General features: G+C 36.6%; 6 protein-coding genes across 8 annotated transcripts; 3 read left to right on the forward strand and 3 right to left on the reverse strand.

Annotated features, from left to right (window-relative positions):
- The first annotated feature begins 114 nt into the window (after nucleotides 1-114).
- CXXS1 (thioredoxin family protein CXXS1) lies at nucleotides 115-1,783 on the forward strand. Its single transcript, XM_022038753.2, has 3 exons — nucleotides 115-287; nucleotides 633-755; nucleotides 1,476-1,783. The coding sequence occupies exons 1-3, from the start codon at nucleotides 186-188 to the stop codon at nucleotides 1,626-1,628; spliced, it is 378 nt and encodes a 125-aa protein (XP_021894445.1). The 5' UTR covers nucleotides 115-185; the 3' UTR covers nucleotides 1,629-1,783.
- Nucleotides 1,784-2,246: 463 nt separating this feature from the next.
- On the forward strand, nucleotides 2,247-4,587 carry LOC110812073 (transcription factor bHLH115-like). The gene is made up of 5 exons (XM_022038751.2): nucleotides 2,247-2,726; nucleotides 3,362-3,424; nucleotides 3,581-3,658; nucleotides 3,754-3,916; nucleotides 4,052-4,587. The coding sequence occupies exons 1-5, from the start codon at nucleotides 2,569-2,571 to the stop codon at nucleotides 4,316-4,318; spliced, it is 729 nt and encodes a 242-aa protein (XP_021894443.1). The 5' UTR covers nucleotides 2,247-2,568; the 3' UTR covers nucleotides 4,319-4,587.
- Nucleotides 4,588-5,069: 482 nt separating this feature from the next.
- Nucleotides 5,070-7,913, reverse strand: LOC110812072 (sulfite exporter TauE/SafE family protein 5-like). Of its 2 annotated transcripts, none has more exons than XM_022038750.2 (4): nucleotides 6,918-7,913; nucleotides 6,043-6,180; nucleotides 5,800-5,949; nucleotides 5,070-5,731 (listed from the first exon to the last, which is right to left on the reverse strand). In XM_022038750.2, the coding sequence occupies exons 1-4, from the start codon at nucleotides 7,740-7,742 to the stop codon at nucleotides 5,423-5,425; spliced, it is 1,422 nt and encodes a 473-aa protein (XP_021894442.2). In that variant the 5' UTR covers nucleotides 7,743-7,913; the 3' UTR covers nucleotides 5,070-5,422. The 2 variants fall into 2 exon arrangements, with proteins under 2 accessions (XP_021894442.2, XP_021894441.2); XM_022038749.2 differs by having other exon boundaries at nucleotides 6,043-6,192.
- A 608-nt stretch (nucleotides 7,914-8,521) lies between these two features.
- LOC110812080 (cysteine-rich repeat secretory protein 55-like) lies at nucleotides 8,522-11,016 on the forward strand. The gene is made up of 2 exons (XM_088207601.1): nucleotides 8,522-10,435; nucleotides 10,743-11,016. Exons 1-2 carry the CDS (start codon nucleotides 9,873-9,875, stop codon nucleotides 10,747-10,749), a joined length of 570 nt encoding a protein of 189 aa, XP_088063727.1. The 5' UTR covers nucleotides 8,522-9,872; the 3' UTR covers nucleotides 10,750-11,016.
- A 40-nt stretch (nucleotides 11,017-11,056) lies between these two features.
- Nucleotides 11,057-14,432, reverse strand: LOC110812068 (cysteine-rich receptor-like protein kinase 26). Its single transcript, XM_022038742.2, has 7 exons — nucleotides 13,397-14,432; nucleotides 13,082-13,210; nucleotides 12,540-12,664; nucleotides 12,238-12,448; nucleotides 11,894-12,131; nucleotides 11,601-11,751; nucleotides 11,057-11,496 (listed from the first exon to the last, which is right to left on the reverse strand). The coding sequence occupies exons 1-7, from the start codon at nucleotides 14,178-14,180 to the stop codon at nucleotides 11,143-11,145; spliced, it is 1,992 nt and encodes a 663-aa protein (XP_021894434.1). The 5' UTR covers nucleotides 14,181-14,432; the 3' UTR covers nucleotides 11,057-11,142.
- An 815-nt stretch (nucleotides 14,433-15,247) lies between these two features.
- LOC110812081 (cysteine-rich receptor-like protein kinase 26) lies at nucleotides 15,248-19,383 on the reverse strand. 2 transcript variants are annotated; one of them, XM_088207596.1, is made up of 7 exons: nucleotides 17,247-19,383; nucleotides 17,012-17,140; nucleotides 16,796-16,839; nucleotides 16,490-16,700; nucleotides 16,127-16,364; nucleotides 15,776-15,926; nucleotides 15,248-15,681 (listed from the first exon to the last, which is right to left on the reverse strand). In XM_088207596.1, exons 1-7 carry the CDS (start codon nucleotides 18,070-18,072, stop codon nucleotides 15,340-15,342), a joined length of 1,941 nt encoding a protein of 646 aa, XP_088063722.1. In that variant the 5' UTR covers nucleotides 18,073-19,383; the 3' UTR covers nucleotides 15,248-15,339. The 2 variants fall into 2 exon arrangements, with proteins under 2 accessions (XP_088063722.1, XP_088063721.1); XM_088207595.1 differs by having other exon boundaries at nucleotides 16,796-16,917.
- Between the last annotated feature and the right edge of the window lie 708 nt (nucleotides 19,384-20,091).

Consider the following 20,091-nt stretch of genomic DNA (forward strand, 5'->3'; position numbering starts at 1 on the left):
AGAGTGGACCCAACTCAACTCTACCCATTATTTGATTTTGTCTTATCTAGTCGATCATTGCCAACACAGCAAACATTGATGATATCCTGATATTATTGGAGGCGTTACCTTATATACCCCCAGAAAGTTAATCAGAGGAAGAAGGGGGAAGAAGGAAGAAACAGCAAGAAAAAGAGAGAGAGAGCATGGAAGGGCAAGATCAGCATATCAAGACCAGAGTCGTCAAGGTTGACTCTGTTGAGTCCTGGGATTTCTATCTTACACAAGCCAAGAATCAAGGCTGCCCTGTAATTTTTTTTTTTTTTTTTTTTTTCCTGGTATTAAATGATTCCTAGCTGTAGCCATTGCTGATCTTTAACAGTAGTTGCAGTGAAACACTAATAGAAGAAAAACCCTTTTCTTCATTTATTATCCTGCTATCTAATTTATTCAACTCAATTGAATTATTATGTATGCTTTTACGCTCATGATTTTGTTGACTGTGATCAAAGATTAGAGGGTTTTGTAAGGTAGATTATGAATCTGATGGGATCTGTTGTGATGGTTTCTTTTTCCATATACACTTTTTTGGTGGTAAAATATGAACTCTCTCCTTTTTGTTCTTTTCTTGTATCTGGGATACGTTTTTGTAGATTCTCGTGCATTTCACTGCTTCATGGTGCATGCCTTCTGTGGCTATGAATCCTTATGTGGAGGAATTAGCATCGAATTACCCAAATGTTCTTTTTCTCACTGTTGATGTTGATGAACTCAAGGTAACCCATCTATGCCCTGTACAATTGATTTTTTAACTTTTCTCTTTCTGCTTCCATAGATTGAATGAACGCACAGGGGAAAATGTAAATGAAAAATGGAAGGGAAGCACTAAAGTATAGAACTTTGAGAAGATTATGTAATGGGTTGGGGGTAAGGCCCTCGTTTCTATATCGCAACTCATAGTTGGATGCACAAATCTATTCTTAGTGATTCTTGAGTAAGCTTGGATTGAATTCTCTTTGACAGGGTTGCAGGTATCTTTCTGACGTTTGATTTAACCATTACATTTTTCCTTTTTGATACATGAACAATGTTTTGGTTCAATCAGATAGGTCACCACTACTTGAAATTTTATTTGGATCATTCCCAGTTACCAAATAGGATAATTTGGCCTGAAGCTTTTGGTTAATTGGTGGGTATCTTCCCATCATTGGGATTGTTCCTAAAAGTTCAAAGCCGTGTGCTCGTCTCCCCATTAGAGAGAAAAAAAAAAGGCTAATAATTTGGAGGGTTCTTTGCCAGATTGTTCACAAGATATTGCTCTATTATAATCTGAGTCATTAGAGAATGTCTTGAAGCATCCTGAGATTATGAGCTCTGCTAAAGTCAAGAAATGGGAGATAGTTTTGTATTTGATATCGATCATGGGTTTGACTGGAAATAACTTGTCATTTGGTTTAGTTGTGAGAAGATTTGATGTTTTACCGGGTTGTTTTCAGGAGGTAGCAAGGAGGATGGAGATAAAGGCGATGCCTACTTTTGTGCTGATGAGGAATGGTGAGATTGTTGACAAGCTGGTGGGTGCCAATCCGGAAGAGATCAGGAAAAGGGTTGATAGTTTTGTTCAGTCCATCCATGTTCATGTAGCCTAGCTAAATACTGCTTGTACATTTTCCATCTCTAGAACTTGGTGGTGTATGCAAGTGTTTTTCAGTTTTTTTATTTTATTTTATTTTATTTTTTTTTTAATGTAAGCTTCAAAAGATCTGCTTGGATAAGGTTGAAGTTTATTACATTTTGTTTGAAATGTGCTCTATTCAGGGAATGATCGAAATAAATATGTTATCTAATTTTTAGGATAACCAAGGCAAATTAAATTGAAATATGTCGCAAAAAATTCCTTCTCCTTCATTACCACAATTTAATAACAAGCTTATATGAAGAGTTGGAGGTCACATAATACAAAGGATATTTGTTCATTTTCACTTGGCAAATCCTATATTTAGCACAGAAAATATTTAGGTGTTATACTGGTGACCCAAAATATATATATATATATATATATATGTATATATACAAAATTTTTGCTTGTTGCCTTGTTTGGGTCTGAACAAAAAATCCAACTACATTAAAGTAATGAAGTGTAGGGAATGGGCTTAAAAATGCTGGTCACTTTTGCTATTTGAAATTCAATTTAATTTTTTCTTTTTTTTTTTTTTAAAAAGGAAATTTTGATAATATGATTGTTGAAACTAGCTCGTTGATAGAGGTGGAAGGAATATTATGTGGACACTCCCTTTTCCTGTGCAATATCCTTTTCTTTTCTTTCTCTATGCGCCTGGCGCCATATATTCTTTCTTTTGGCATCTCAATTTTTAAACCAATCAACAAAAAATCCACCATTCAAACCCCCTACTATTATCATCGCATCTCTCTCTTTTCTTGCGACAAAATTCTCCCTTTCTTTCTCAAGTTACTTCCCCGCTCAAAACAAAAAAAAAAAAAAAAAAAAAAAAAAAAACTCTGCTTTTACTGTATTTGCCGGGAAATTTGAGTTGAAGAATCTCGGCAGCCGAAACCCATAAGGAGAAGATGGTTTCTCCTGAAAATCCCAACTGGGTATTTGATTACGCCTTGCTAGAAGACATTTCTGTCCCTGGCGGTGATCTACCTTCTCTTGATCCTCCAGGGGTACTCTGGTCATCTCACTCTTTCTCCACCGGATCCGCCACCGACGCTAATCCTCACAGGTACGTTCCCCAATTTGTTTTATTCATTTCCGTTTTTATTATGATTTTAATTTGTGGGTTCTGCTATATTTTGCATGGTCGTGGTTAGTGGTTTGTGGCAATTAGATTTGAATGCTATTGTATTTGCTGAACAGTGCGTGTAAGGTGCATATATTTTTTCTTCCTTCTTTTTTATTGTTTTAATTACTGCTCCGTTCGTTTTCTGTTTTCGTGTTTTGAAGAGTACCTTTGAGTTTACAACATATTGGTTTTTCGTTTCAATTTGAATTTCCAACAAGTTTATTTATCTATTTATTCGTTTACTTATGATAATTATCTTGATAAATATGAAGGACATGCTAGTCATATTGTATTGGCATTTCAGTTAGTTCTAGAAATGCGGCTTTTCTTCATATAAATGCAGTTTAGTTGAGTTACCATTGAGACTGTATAGGCTTTGGCAAACAAAGAATTTCTCATATGATTTGCTTCTGTTGTGAAACTCGTGGAAGTTTGTACGTTTTGGGTTTGCAAGTATAGGAATTTATATTTAGCTGGGGTTCCTTTTCGATGTTTCCGTGCAGTGTGTTTTGAGCAAGGTTCAATATCTAGTTGTTCCATTTACATGCCCATCGGTTTCCTTGGTTGTTTTTCAGTGTGGAGTTTAATGATTCCTTAAGAAATTCGGATGGGCTTAAGGAAGCAGGGTCTCGGAAACGGTATGCCCTTACCAATCTGAATCTTTGTAGTATTCTAATAATTTCTACCTTTGCAAGCTCTTGCCTATGTTGTCCACATCTTATCTTGGAAATTACTGTTTCATTTCCTTTTCTACTGCATTATTTTCCAATTTATTTTATTTTATTTTTGGTCAGGGTGAGGCCGGAATCATGTAGCTCCTCTGGTTCCAAAGCTTGTCGAGAGAAAATGCGGAGGGATAGGCTCAACGATAGGCATGTTTTGTTGTATTATTTTGTGAAGGATTTCCCATTTGTTTCTATTTGAGTGCATGTGTCTGTAGCTGACCTAAGTAATGTTTGATCTGAAGGTTCCTGGAATTGAGTTATGTTCTGGATCCTGGAAGGTCTCCCAAAGTAGATAAGTCTCTTATATTGGTTGAGGCTGTTCGAATGGTGAATCAGTTACGTGATGAAGCTCGAAAGTTGGAGGAGTTGAATCAGGATCTGCAGGAGAAGGTCAATGAACTAAAGGTTGATATTGAGTTTGGTAGTCCCTTTTTCTACATTTTGTTGGTTAATTATGGTCCTGTTATATTTTGAATCAAGATTGAAAGAAAACTTGCATTCAACTGTTATGTGTTATTTGAGTAAAGGTTTATTATGTAGGCCGAGAAGAATGAACTCCGGGATGAGAAGCAGAGGCTAAAGACTGATAAAGAGAGTCTTGAGAGGCAGGTGAAAGCCTTAGGTTCTCAGCCAGGTTTCCTTCCTCACCTTCCGGCCATTGCAGCTCCATTTTCTGCCCCGGCTCAAGTTGTTGGTGGCAAGCTGGTCCCATTTGTTAGCTATCCTGGTGTTTCCATGTGGCAGTTCATGCCGCCTGCTGCAGTTGATACCTCACAGGACCACGTCCTCCGTCCACCTGTTGCTTGAGAGTTGAGATTGCAGTCTTCAGTTTTTGCTCGGCTTACCATTTTCATCAGACTTAACCTTGTTTATATGGATTCCGCCATTCATCCTCCCTTTCAACGTCCCCATTTTTGGCAAAGGTTGGTAAAGAATATAAAGGATACTTACAGGCATGTGGTGGGAAAATTAGGAGTTTTCTCATGGAGTATTTGATAATTAAAATTTAAGATTTTGATCAAAGAAATTTGGTTATTTCTGTTAGCAGTTTTTGATATGTTAAACTTGAAATGACCTGTTGCATTGTTTTTGATTCTTGAATACATGTAAATTCTGGGTCAATATGCTATTTGCATATTGTGCAAGAAGACACAAGGGTTAGGATGGTAAGTAAATATCAAGTTATGACTTAGAAATTCAATATATGAAATAACACCTCATTTATCCAACAAGAATATATGATCCTCACACTCCGCATAATTTTTAGTTTATTTACAAGTATTCAATGCTAAAATACTTGAGAGAAGTATACTACTCGAGAATGCACAATTAGCAAAAAATTCTGCCTTGAGTGACCAGAAATCACATCATATGATGATAAAAAGAAGCACATGCTCACTCTAAGGTAAAATATGCAAAAATATTTGACCGAACTATAGATGTATATGTGCTTGGGAGAGCAAAAATTCCTCCAACCCCATATGCCCCAATAGAATAGTAACATGAACAAAAATACCAAACATGTTTTAGGCATTTATGTTGTATAAGGCAAAAATCATAATAGCACAAAACACTATATCTTCAAATTTCGCCACACCAACAAATGTCAAAGGAAGCCACCATGTACATTTTCTGGCTGCCATTATTTCCCTTTTCCCAAACTTATCGCAATTTAATTTGATTCAACTATTACAAAAAAGGACATCTTACTTTAATCTGACAAGAAACTAAATACAAGTTTTCATTTGAAGAAACGGCACGGCAACTTGATAAACAGGTTTGGCCTAATTAAACCCACAATTATGTGCCCTTGGCCAGGGTGCCGCTTACAAATGAAGAAACCATAAAAACATAATCTTGCGTATTGTCTGGCTCATTTATAGAAACATGGTTCGTTATAATTTCTTTGCTTCAACAGGGTAATTTAAACCCCATATATTTCCCAGATGCATAATTCCTCCAAATATCAACAGCCCCAAAGCTTGTCATCAAAATGGTACTCAAAGCCATCACTATACCAACTGAGAACACAATCGGTGAGTTCCGTCCAAATCGGCTAATAGTTTGCTGTACAACTAGCAAACCAGCAAGTGATGCAACAAAACAGACAATAGAAAATACAAAAGCAACCTCCGTATGCTCCATTCCCAGCATCAAATACTGGATTGCAGACATAGTCGATGAGAAGAAAACCATGAAAGAACAAGTTGCAGCAGTTACCTGCAATAGAAGATGAAGTTACGCTAGGTATCCTAAGAAGATGCAGAAAAGGCTCATAGGCAGCTTACCTGTGGGGCTATTCCAACCTGAAGAAGCAGCGGGCTTATCAGCATTCCACCTCCAATTCCAAAAAGACCACCCAAAATTCCAGCCACAAGTGCCATAACTGGGAAGATCATCTTTTTGGATGGTTCCCTTGGCCTTGCATCGTCTATGTCCTGTATACAGAACTCAGTTGTTAACAAGATTGGCCATGATTCAAAGTTATTTGCACAATGAGTAAGCTAATTTTTTCATGCATTATTGAGCACCTGTTGGTCTGGAAGTGGATGATGATCAAGGTTCTCTTTGCTGCACATGGCTGATGATGTAAAAGAAATAGCAAAAAGTATCTGGAGTAATATGAGAGCCCAATACTCAACTCCACAAGGTCCTATTGACATAATTGCCTGCACATATTCCTAACAATCACACATATTAAATTGGTGATGGAGGCTCACAATATGTAAATTTCCAAGATTCAGATTGCCAAATAACATGGGTTCAGTTATTGCTTCGTTACAGTTAGATAAAGATAACTTTCAAGAAACAAATTACAAGAACTAAGCAAGAGAGCAGGAGGATAATCCAGAGATTGAAATTTTCATTCATATTTGCTTTTTCTGTTTTGGTTTCCATAAAGTCCATGAGTACTGACCACTCTTATTTGTAAACTTGGAAAAATTCCAGTTAAATCCGGAATCATTTTAGTCACTTGGGGACATAACAGACATCTTAATTGTATTGTCATTACCTATTCGTCTCTCTTTTGTCACTAATCTGAAACTGAGAATCCTAAAAGAAGATTCTCATACTAAGATAAAGATAAAACATTTTTCAGCAACATAAAGATGAAAACTTTCATCTTAATCAATTTGTCAAGAAGTCTAACATAGAGAAGACCAATTGTCTCAACTAATAATATTTTAAAAGGAAAGGAAGAAGATTATCCCTACTAATACCTTGTTTAATATACATATATATATATATATTTAACTGGGCCTAACAACATTCTTTCAATTACACATGCTTTCAATTAAATTTTCAACAACAAAAAGAACAAAAGAAAAGTAAGAACAATAGCATAAGATACAATTAAAATTGAGAATAGCGTAGCTGAAGAAGAGAACAATGAGAGGAGTCGTACCTGCCCATATTTACTGCCTCGGATAAGATAAAGAACGAAGAAGGAAAACCAGACGACAACCAAGGTTCCAAATTTCGTCCATGGAAACCTCAATCTCCGGTTGTCGCCTTCTAGACCCAAAAGAGGCTCCGTGTTAATTTCAATTCCTTCATCACTTCCCTTAAAAATCTCACTCTTTTCCACCAACCCATTCTCTAGTTCTCCACATCCACGTCTACTCACCGTTTCTGATTCCAATTTCCAAAGCGAAATCCCATTTTGACATGTAATGAAAGTGGACCAACTCAGGAAAACTGCGAAGATGATGGTGATGAGCCATTCTGGGAAAACACGGTTGCAAATCACACCAGTGCTGACACCCAGTAACATACATGGCTCCAGCAGCAGAGCTAGGTCAAAGTCGATCAAGATCTTGCCACCAAACTTAGAACTTTTAGTAAACAAATTACAAATAACGTTTGCAACTGAACCACCCGTGACCATAAAAGCAGAGAAAGCAGAAGCAGTTTTGAGGTCAAGTCTTGCAACTAAGGTCAAGATGGGAATGAACAATCCTCCACCACCAATACCACCTGCGCTGGAGATAGCGGCTGCTACAAAGCAGAAGAAACCAGCTAGCAATATGGGTGCTCCTAGTTTAAGTTCGGGTTCTTGGGATCGTACCTGGAGAAGTCTCCATTGATGAGCAGTTGCATTGAGGTATTGTTGAATCAGAGGGAAGGATGAGGATGTTTTTGTCTCCTGTGCATTGGATGGGGTAAAATTAGTGAAAAAGAGAAGAGCAAGAGCAAGAAATTTCAAGTGATGGCTCTTCATCTTCTTCATTCACGGGAGTTCTTTATCACTTTTTTCTTCTTTCCTTTTTGCTTCTCTAAGCATCAGTCTTGACGGCAGTTCAGGAGAGGGGTTGCATGGCAGGACCAAAAGAAGGAACCTTTACCATTGCGTCCAAATCGAACGACATGCTTATCGTCATCTTTGTGTATCTTTTTCTTTATTTATTTTTCATCTGATTTTAAGGGGAAAAAAGGAAATATTAAAATAAAGATAAATTGCATTAAAGTTTACTACGTTATCCTTCAGTTTGTTTAATATATTATCATTTAACTATTTTAATTTTTAATATTTCTACCTTATGCACGAACTAAAATTAAAAACAGTAGAGATAATATAAAACTATATTTTACTGTCAAAATGAAAAGCAAAAGAGAAAAGATTTTCGTCGGTGGGTAAAAAGATAAACTTCTAATTAAAGTAGAAATCTTTACCTAATAAAAATTTGAATATGATTTTTTACTGGTTGGTAAAAAGATAAATTTCAAATCGAACTAAAATTTTTAATCTAATATGATTTCTTAAATTATTTTTCTTTTCTCCTTATCTTTTACAAGTAATGAATAATTTTTAGAGAAAATATCTGAAAAAACTCATATTTCCATAATTATGTACATTTTAATTCCTGTTTCTGTAATTAAAATAAATATGAAATGATTTGTTGTGAGTGAAAAAGGAAAGAGGAAGTTTCGGTGGGTCACCAGACCATCAACAGCTTGATGATGCTGAATTAACTAACATATAAATGATAATCTACATATGGAAGGAAGCCAAGAAGAAAGAGTGCAAATGCAGAGAGTGTTTGTCTGCTTCACCACTGGATGGAACAAGACGTTACGTATAATAACACAGATAGTTTGAAGATGATCAACTTTTTGCATCAACTCCACTAATGGTTTTTTCCAACAACCGCAAGTTATTTTGCAAAATATATTTTCTTTCTTTGCAGTTATTTCTCTTTTCGTTACCATTTTATTTGTTTTTTATAAATATATTTTGGGCTATGCCCGTCTGAACTCTCACTTTCTGAAAACATCCAGCCAAGTTAGTATTTGGTTTTAATACCATTTGTAAAATCACTGCTGAAAAATCAACCACAATCAGTCGACAGAATATGGAGAATGGACGAGCCACTGTGCTCTGCCCTGTAAATCAAGAAAGTTTTCATGTTTAAATTCTGATGAACCAAAATCCAAAAGAACGAAAAAACACAAACTGTTCATAGCGATGTCTATAAAGGAAGTGCATATCGGCAGAGTCAGAATATGGAGATGAAAGGTGACATGGTAGGCCAAGAAGCAGACTTGGATCAATCTTAAAGACTTGTCAACAGAACAAGCATCTGCCATATTTGGATCTATCAACTCTGGTCTTTTGCTTTCTTTCCCTGGTTTCCGAGTAAATTGCTTGGTCATTTTTTATTTACTCAAAGTTAGGATACCCAGAAAAAGAGAAAAGAAAAACTTCTGCAAACCCTGTGAACGTGTCAAATGGATTTGGTCACTTGAAACTGGATATGGAGAAATACAAAGGTCATGACCCACGAGAAAGATAGGCAATCTGCGTGAGTTTCCACACTTAGCTTGGGGAAAACTTTCAGTACAATAATTTATAGCAACCCAGATAAACATAAGGTCAACGTTGCTCCTTTATGATTACCAGTAAAAGGAAAAAAAAAAACCAATTATTAGATGTCATATCTTGATCTGATCTGGTTTCCTATCGAATAACAATCTTAAAAAACAAAGGAACGGTCAATCCCTGCAATCACCAAAAGCAACTGCGACTAGTTCTGGCCATAATCACGTTCTTGGGTTGTAATCTGTGCTAGCTTGCAACTAAATTGCATGAGACAACGGCTCCTTTGGCTTAAATGCCTATGAATCTCCCAAAGACCGAGAGATTAGTTTTCTGATTATCTAATTTAGTTTCTTGCCATTCACTTCAAATTTATAATTTCCAAGCACAATGAAGACCAAGTGCCAAGCATGGATAGTTGACTTCGAACATGTGCAAGTTACATTATTATTATTATTAGATTATTTATCAATATATAGTTTCTTTCTATAAACTACTCTATGATCTCTGTCTCTAACATATTGAATTAATATAAGCAGGGAGATGGAGACACCAAGTTTGAAGCTGACAGAGTTGTTGATATTGTCAATTTTGTTTCTGTTACAAAGGAAATGTTTTGCAGATACCAATATGAAGTATGGTTGGGAATGTTCAGTAGATGATAATTCTACTTCCGAGATTTCGTTCATAAACAATCTCAACAACCTTTGGATTTTACTAGCTGATAATGCTGCTTTCAACAATGGTTTCTACAAAACGGCAGTAGGCAATGATTCAGATAAGCTTTATGGTCTAACACAGTGCAGAGGAGATATTTCTGCTGCAGATTGTGCTAACTGTACCCGTGAATCTGTCAAAGTCGCAGTAGAAGATTGTCCTAGAAGTAAAAATGTTAAGATCTGGTATCGGTGGTGCTCTCTTCGTTATTCAAATAAGGACTTTTTTGGTTTTCTAGATACATCTTGGGGTGTTATGTTTAATGGTACTGATCATTCATCAATAGGCTCCAAAGGACTTGATTTCATGACAGAACTTGCAACTACAGCTCCAGAGCAGCCGTTGCTGTTCCAGATTGCAGTTTTGGATGGCGGAGAAAATGGGAAGAGGTATGGCATGGCTCAGTGCTCCAGAGATTTAAGTAAGAGTAACTGTAGCAAGTGCTTGGAATTTAGACTAGAGGCGGAACGAACAGAAAATGCAGACAAGAGAGGATGGGAAATTTATAGCTCTAGCTGTAGCATGTGGTATCAGGATTATCAGTTTTATTTCAATTCTTTAACCGCTGAAAATGATGGTGAATTTTGAAATAGCCTTGGTGTTTCTTTCCTCTTTCTCAGATTACTATTTATGCGTTCTATGTAAAGGTGATTTGATCTTCTTGTTACTTATTGGTTTATGTAAATGGTGTTACAGGTGGTAGAAGATCCTCATCAGAAGACGCTGTGATTGTCATAACCATGGCAGTTTTAATGCTTTTGTTGATTGTATAGCAATTGGACTTCATTTCATCTTTCTGCTAGATGGAAAAGTACCGAAGAATCTGCAAGTGTCCTTTATTTATTTGTTGTTTTCTTTTTGTATTTTTGGTCATCCATGCCTTACTGTTCCACAGAATTTGCTATCTGGTCTGCTAAACATTGCAAATCAAGAAAACTAGAAATATTTATGTATATTCAGTAATCTGTTTGAGTAAATTTGATTTTTCCGTGCAATCATGAAAGCAAGAATAGAAATATATTTGTATATTCTTTTATATCAGGATAATTGAAATATACAAGTAATCAAGTATAGAAATGTTACATGCGTAATACCATCATCGAGGCATAAGCTCTGTAATGGAAGCCTCATTCCTTGACAAGGGGAGAGTTTCACTTTTAGAATTGCTAGTGCAAGTGACTCTTGAATTGGGATAACCAAGGGAGGAGGATGACATGCTGGATTCAAGGATGCTGTGCATAAAAAATGCCGGCTGAGAAGGCACAGGGAGAGTGAGAGAGTAGCTGTTGAGCATCAGAACTACAGAGGCCATAGTTGGCCTGTCAGCTACATTTTCTTGGACACAAAGTAACCCAATGTGGATGCATCTCATTACATCATTCCTTGGTCCATCCCTAACTGCAGGATCTATAAGATCAGCTGCTGTACCTTCCCTCCAATTTCTCCAGGCCTGCAACATTCAATTTTAATTATAAGATATTTTACAGTAAGATTCTGATTGCATTTAGTTCCTTATGCGAATAAAAGAAATGAGCAGCAGTAGAATTTACTTACGTAGCTTAGAAGGTCTCCAACATTCTCCCCCACACGAAAACAACTATTCTTTTGACCGCTAACAATTTCTAGAACTAACACACCAAAGCTGTAGACATCTGATTTTACTGAGAACTGCCCGTGCATTGCATATTCTGGAGCCATATATCCACTGTGTGACAAGGTGAATAAGTTCAATTTCAAGTATGGAGGATACCATAGTGCTATATATATACACATATTTTTTAGGATGTGTCTCAAGTTTCAGATTTCAGACAATGTTTATTAGGATATAAAGTTGGCCTAGGACTTACTAGGTGCCGACAATTCTACTGGTGTTTCCCTGCGTTTCGTCTAGTTCAGACATTCTTGCCATGCCAAAGTCTGCTATTTTGGGGAGCATCTCTGCATCTAACAGAACATTGCTTGCCTTGAGATCACGATGAATAATCCGTAGTCTGGAATCTTCATGTAGATAAAGTAGTCCTCGAGCAATGCCTCCAATGATTTTGTACCGGTTGTCCCAGTCTAATCGTTCACGCTTGGTTGGATCTGCAATTTTTTAAACTTAAATTTAGATTAACAAGCAACTGTGCTCTCGTATACTCAACTAAATTTTGTTATTAAAATAATATGAGGTTAGAAAAGAAAGCAATACGGAATAAGAAGTAATCAAGGCTTGCATTAGGCATGAACTCATAGATGAGAATTCTTTCACTTCTTTCCAAGCAGAATCCTAAGAGCCTAACTAAATTGCGGTGTTGAAGCTTGGCCACTAACAGGACCTCATTCTTAAATTCCAGATCTCCTTGTCCAGACCCAACAGACAATCTTTTTACGGCTATCTTTTGCCCATTCGGAAGCTGACCCTGGAACACAAAAGAAACAAATTTTATATTTTCAGTTGAAATTTCTGAGCTGTCAGATTCTAACACAAAAGTAGATTTCCGTCCTTTCTACCTTGTAAACAGAACCAAATCCTCCCTCTCCAAGCTTGTTCGTTTCTGAAAAGTTATCAGTTGCAGATTGAATGGTGTCGAAGTCATATTGCAGGGATTCAGGTTTATCAATTTCATCCACATGTGCTACACCAAATGGAGCAAGTTAGCATACATCCTCAAGCACAAACAAATTTTTCAAAGAAGACATTTTTTACTAGCTTAATTTTAGAGAACAAAAAAAACCCATTCATTATCCTTCATTCGACTGATAATCTACTTGGTTACCACCTAAATCAATAATTATATTCACAAGAACACAACATACTAAAGAACACAATCAGCTTTCAAATTGTCATGTTCTTAGATAATCAAAGACGTATTTCAGTATGAGTCTTTTCACACAATTCCATGTATTTGTTTAGTTTCAGACGTATCAAACAGATATATCGGAGATCTGCCTGTTGTTTGGGAACTGTTATACGTTGTGCCAAACAAATTGTAACATCACAATAGCAGCAAAATCTTTGATAATAATGAAAAAATTTAAACAAATTAACTCACCTTTAACACTTTTCTTTGGTTTCCTAATTTTAAAGAAGATGCAGATGCCTATGCAGATAATAATTATAACAGCAGCAACAGTTGGTATCACGACCACGATGATTTTCCTAGATGAGTTATTCCTATTTCCTGCAAAAGCAAGAATATACAGATTTGTGGATAAAGGGTTCTGGTGGTTAAGTAGTACAGGCCATCTATCCTGAATTACAAGCTTTCCATTGCTATCATTCCAAATATCAAGAATCTATATCTTTTTTTTTTCCCCCTTTTCTTCATTTGGAAGGGGAAAAGATATCAAGTTAAACAATATCATACCTTGTGGTGCAACTGGTTCTTGATCCACTAATATAGCATCAAAAAAAGGTTCAGTCTCGAACCTGATTTTGCAGCTGGGCCTGAGCACCTGAGCTCCTTTTCTCCCTAGAAAACCAGAAATTTGGTCAAAAGCTCCATTTATACAACCTAAACACTCCTCCTCGGATAAATCAGGAGTACACTGCACGAGTGCATATATTGTCTGCAAAAGAGGACCACTAGTGCTATTTCCTGCAACTTTTCTAGCAGAACCACCTGAAGCAGCCTTGTCTCTCAAGCTAGCCAACAAGTCACTCAAGTCATTAGTGAACTGTTGGGCATCTGACGCATTCTCAGGGTTCACTAGTGTCCTTTCTGGAGAGGTTTCCATAACTCCAAAGAGAGAACGATTTGAGTAACGGAACATACACCTATCATACCATAGAATTGCCTCCTTCTGCCTTGGACAGAGAGTTATAAGCTCGTCAATAGCACTGTTTATGCATTCAAGACAAGTATCTTGACTCAAATCACCTCTGCAGAGTGCAATTGCATGAACTTCATCAGAACCTTGGCCAACAGAGATGTTATAGAATCCTGAGCTGGTTTCTGAATTGGAGGAGAGGGAGGAGTGGAGGCTGTTGAGATTTGCCTGGTAGGTACTGTTAGTTGTATAGTTCCCCTTTTCATTCAAGCAAAAGTGATTAGCAGTTCCTTGTTGGGAGCTTGCAAAGTTGCTGATAAGAATGAAGATGGAGAAAAGAAACAATATCAATCTTGAGGGAACCATTACAGGCAACAACATGTAACAGAAACAGAAGCAAATTTTGAACTTTGTGATTGTTTTGTATATTTGTTATTTAAAGCATTGTATGGTTGAATAAATCAACCTCATGGTAAGTAAAAAAGTGATTGAGATGGTGGGTCTGGTTAACTAATTTAGGTACATGATAGGATAGAAAAAGATTAACCTCTGAGCATTAAGTTGGAAATTACTGAAAAAATCTCACAGATCTAAATGATAATAAGACGACTAATCATTTATATTAAAATTAAGAGATTTTTCATGAAGGTCAGGACCCAGTCATTTTTCTTGCGTCTTCGCATTGCATTTGTTGAATACGCTCATGTTTTCATGTTTAATTTCCACGCTTTCTCTTTTCCAGAAACTAGCTAGCTAGCAATGTTTGACTAGCAGGACTAGTCAAAGCTCTGAAAATTATAAAATGGAGTTGATGGTGATGAAAGTGCTTAGAGACAAGTCATTTTGGCTTTTCAAATACGTAGGTTCATGCCTTACGTTCATTACTTGAATGCAATTTTATTGATTACTTTTTGGTGGAAAAATCCCTAAGAAATAACATATAATTTAATCAAAATTTGCATGCGGCCCAGGGAAAATACATTTTACATAAAATATATAATATACAGAGGCATATACGATTATAAGAAAGGCACTTGGGTGTTCTATAGTCACTTAAGACAAGTACAAGATCAATCAAACTTGTATAATTTTCTTTGAAAGAGATGGGAGCGGTTGAAGACAAACCCAGAAAACACATTTGTTTGCTTGTCAACGCAAAATTTCCTTTACCAAGTCTTATTTTAATGGTCTATGATGCATTCTTTATTATATTTAAAAATTATATTAATTTAACTATAGTCGTATTTTATATTAAAAAAATTTACATTAACTTTTCATATAATTGATGGAATATGATTTATTAGCATTTGAAAATTTTGATTCTCTCTTGGCACTAGATAGGTAATGAATCCTGTAAGGAGGAAGCTATCTATGAATAATATTCTTATCAAATTCTGATTTAAGAACAATCAAGAAGAAAAGCAGTCTCTCCAATTGATATATGAAGATTTAAGAACCATCATAAATGATTGATAAATTTAAATTAGGATAAATTACAATAATTCTCTGTATTTTATTAACACTTCAAGTGAGGAAGACATCATCGGGGATACAGATCAGTAATTGAAACCTCATTCTTCGAATCTTTCGAGTGAAAACTAGTTGATCCATTGGATTGTGTCGTATTCGAGTTATACTCCAAGTCTGAGTCAATGGTGCTGTGCATAAAGAATGCAGGCTGTGAAGGTGTGGGTAGACTCTGAGAATAGCTGCTAAGCATCAGAACAATTGAAGCCATGCTTGGTCTGCTGGCTTCATTCTTTTGAACACACAGCAAGCCAATATGTATGCATCTCATCATTTCTGACACCGAACCAGAACCGGACAACAAATTGGAATCAACAAGATCCATAGGTAGCCCATCTCTCCAGCACTTCCATGCCTGCAGCAATTATTGAATACAACATTTGTTCTGATTCTTTTCAAACTTATTTGAAGTCTAGTATATACAAAATTGACGTATATTTATACTTTACATAAGATAGGAGGTCTCCTACATTCTCTCCACTGCGAAAACAACTGTTTCTCTGGCCACTAACAATTTCAATAACTAACACACCAAAACTAAATACATCGGATTTGACAGAGAAGTGGCCTTGCAATACATATTCTGGAGCCATATATCCGCTGTATGTATATTGACGTACATTGATAGGATCAAACTGATATCAGTAGCATGTATCACGAAGACTTGGATGTGTATCATATGCTAAATTATTTGCCAAGATATGTATCATATGCCAAATTATTTTCCAATATGCTCATGAAACTGAATAGGTGAAGTCATAGATGGCTTATAAATTTATTGCACTCTATTGATAACTTACTAGGTTCCAACAACTCTACTTGTATCAGCATGACTTTGATCCATCACAAACAACCTGGCCATGCCAAAATCTGCAATTTTGGGGTTCATTTCTGCATCTAGTAAGATGTTACTAGCTTTGAGGTCACGGTGAATTATTCTAATACGGGAATCCTCGTGAAGGTAAAGAATTCCTCTAGCTACGCCTCCTATGATTTTGTAGCGACCTTCCCAGTCCAATTGTATGCGCTTGATTGGATCTACGCAATCAAACAAGAACAGTAGTCAAAATGGATTCATTGAAAAAGATGAGATTTTTATTGAGGTCTTGTAAAGTTTTTGTCTATACTTTGCTAATGGCTGAAAGGAAGAAGGGAGATAGTACCGAATATGAAGTGATCAAGGCTAGCTTTCACAACAAACTCGTAGATGAGAATCCTTTCATTGCCTTCTAAGCAGAAACCTAGGAGCCTAACCAAATTCCGGTGCTGAAGCCTGGCAAGCAACATAACCTCATTCTTGAATTCTAGATCTCCTTGTTCTGAACCCTTTGACAGCCTTTTCACAGCTATTTCTTCTCCATTACAAAGCTTACCCTGAAAACATACTCGAAAGACAGTTGAATAGATTCATGTATACAACAAAAGTCACATTCAGATAGATGTTTAGCAATTCTGTTTCCCATAATTACCTTGTAAACAGCACCAAATCCACCTTGCCCAAGCTTATTAGCATCTGCAAAGTTATTTGTAGCAGCCACGATGCTGCTTAAATCATATTGCAAAGATTCCACACTTCTAATATCATCTACAGCTTTACGGACAGATTACAGAAAAACAGAGATATGGGTAAATGCAAACTGCTGACATAGTTTTGATGCCTTGATTATATTTCAATTTAAACTTACTTTCAAGTATCTCCTTTGGCATCCTCTTATTGATCCTCAGGAAGATGTAGATGCAGACAACAAGTATGACAAAAACAACAATAGGAACAACTATGGTGGGGACAGTTCTAGATGTTTTATTTTCCTTTCCTGCAAAAATACAAGAGGTTGTTTTCCTTATAATATTTGGCAGATATGAAACTATGATATTTTTAGAATATGATATTCTGAAAAACTCAGAAGCAAAAGCAGATACCTCGTGCATTTGAGGGTGGCTGTGGAGGAGTTACTGTTGGAGATAGTGTTGGTGTTGGTGGAACTGCAGATTCCAGACCAGCTGCAGGGTCATAGAAACGATAGATCTCATACCTAAAGTTACAACTGGGTGCTATAACCCTTCCTCCTGCCTTCCCATCACAACATTGTGGAATTCTTGAAATGGTATCGATAAGGCAATTGTTGCAGTCATCCCCAGATAAATCAGGAGTGCACTGCACAAGTGCAAATATGATTTTGAAACCAGGAGCTGATGCATTTGCAGTTGCATACTTACGAAGAGAGCCACCCGATGCGGCTCTATTTCGCAGGTTATCCAACAAGTTCCTCAGAACCTGATTGAATCCATCCTGTTGTGTAACATTTTCTCGGTTCCACATGTAGAACACAGCACTACTTTTCTTGATGCCAAACATAGATAGATTTGAGTAACGAAACATACAATTATCATAGAAGACAAATGCGTCCTTCTGGTTTGGACATTGCCCAGTGAGCTGGTTGGCAGCATTTTGAATGCAGCTGTCACAAGCATCAGGTCGAACATCTCCTCTACAAAGTGCAATTGCATTAACAATATCATTGTTTTGGCCAGTAGAGATGTTGTAGAACCCATAATCATTTTGTTCAAGAGATGAAAGGTTAGAGACAAGTTGTTTGAGATTTGTGGAGTAGGTACTATTGGCAGTGTAGTTGCCCAGGGTGTTTGAACATAAGTGATACAATGGTTCTGGCCGATTCTGGGCTATTGTGAGATTAACAAGCCATGTCAGAATCAAAGAAAAGAAAATCAGCCCTGAAGAACTCATTGCATCTAACTCAGCCTCTCAAGATGATCAACTGCAGAGAGCATTTAAGGAAGAAAGACTCAGCTAGAATTTAAGGCTTTGGTACTCCTATACCAACCTACGTTGGAAAGTCCAACCCAATTTGCACAGCTATCCATTTAGGTCGGTCAAAATGTTTGTCGTCTTTCACAATGGCTTTCGTTTGCTTTAATTTCCAGAATTTGCTTAAATAACATATAAATATATATACGAACTGAAAGTCGTTTAGACATGAGGGAAGTAGTGAAATTAGGTCACTTCCTAAAAGGAGGACCTTCGGACGACTTCAGCGTGCCAAAGGGGTAACATATACATATACATATACATATATATTTGATTATATGGTGATTCTACGTAGTTTAATACATAGATCCATTGACTGATTATCTAAATTAATCCTCTAAATATTCACACCCTCTCTAAATAAGCTAGTATGGACCAAACAAGACAAAATATGCCCTTCTAACTAAAACATTTCAAATTCAAGGATGTTTTATTACCTTATTTGCAAATTTTAAGTAGATAAAAATTAAGTATATTCTTGTTATTTTTGTATCATATGTACTAAAACTTTTAGCGAAATGGGGATTGTATAATAAATGTTATTTTGGTAATTGTTTCCTCTGTTCTTCCTCACCCTCAAAACTCTGTTAAATGGAGAAGAATAATAGAATCTGCTGAATCATTCAGGAGAACAAAGTTTCTGCATATCATCAATTAGTCATCCTAGTGTCGAAATAATCACTACAATTTCGCACCAACAAACTGCAAGTTTTAGTGTCATCATAATTGTTTTAAACCACAAACAGTATCGTTTCAAATTAAGTCAAAACTCTTAAGTATTATCTTCTGAAGCCAAGTACTTTGTTCATGCTGCGAGAAAAAATGAAGGGAAGAGAATTTTGAGGAAGGTGAGCAGGAAATTGGAGAAGGGAGAAACAGTTGTTCATGCTGCGAGAAAAAATGAAGGGAAGAGAATTTTGAGGAAAGTGAGCAGGAAATTGGAGAAGGGAGAAACAGTTGACGAGCCTTCTCCAACTATTGCCTATTCCACATACAACATGATCCAACATTACCATGGATATCATTGAAGGTTTACGGAAGTATAGAGGTCACCAAGAAATCCGTGTTTGGACAGATGAACCAATATGCGCATTTTCAAACTATAGTACACCTCCTTTTAGCTGAAAAAGTGGCTAAATTTTTTCATGGACCCTATTTTAAAACGCCGTGGTTTACTATACATCTGACTATGATTCTATTTTCCACAACACATTTTGGCAAGAATAATTCATACTTGAAGGGGACTCTCTCGCCCATTCTAAGCTTGAAAAAATTACCTCCGTTGTATTTGTCATGGTAAGCCTCCCCAAGTGGGAATCTCGGCTTCCTCTATCAGAATTCATATACAATATATGACTACCCTTCTCTAATGCACATTGCTTATCTTCAAGGAGACACTAAGATTCCCTCACTTCAGACAAGAACAACTAAAACTTCTCAAGCTCTATCTACAGAGAGCACAGCACAAAATGAAGCAATTGGCTGGTACTCACAGGAGAGTATCAAGTTTCATTGTATGAGACAGTATATATGTATAGACAACAATCTCTGGTCCAACTTGTTACCGAAGGGCTTGAAACCATTTATAAAGGGCCCCTCGAGGTGATTCAATGAATTGAATTCTTGGCTTCAAAGCAGTCAGATGGTTGCAGTTTTTCATGTTTCTCAACTTAAAAAGAGGATATCTCCTACCAAGCTACAAGATACCAGGAGAACACAAGCTTCCTTCGAAATTCTCATATGCGGACTTATTATACACCAGAACCAACCACTGGTTCAACTGCTGGCTCAACGAGTCCTGGGTATATGTTCCAACTTTCCAAGAACAATTTCGGCGCTCTTAAAGGGATATTATTGCATGCAAAATACAAAAAGGGGAAAGCTCCAGAATTAACCGAATCCCAGTTAAAGACTTGATTGGTTCGGTCAATCAAAAGT

This window comes from Carica papaya, chromosome 7 (genome assembly GCF_054855325.1).
Source record: "Carica papaya isolate Zhongbai chromosome 7, ASM5485532v1, whole genome shotgun sequence".
Classification (NCBI taxonomy): Eukaryota; Viridiplantae; Streptophyta; class Magnoliopsida; order Brassicales; family Caricaceae; genus Carica; species Carica papaya.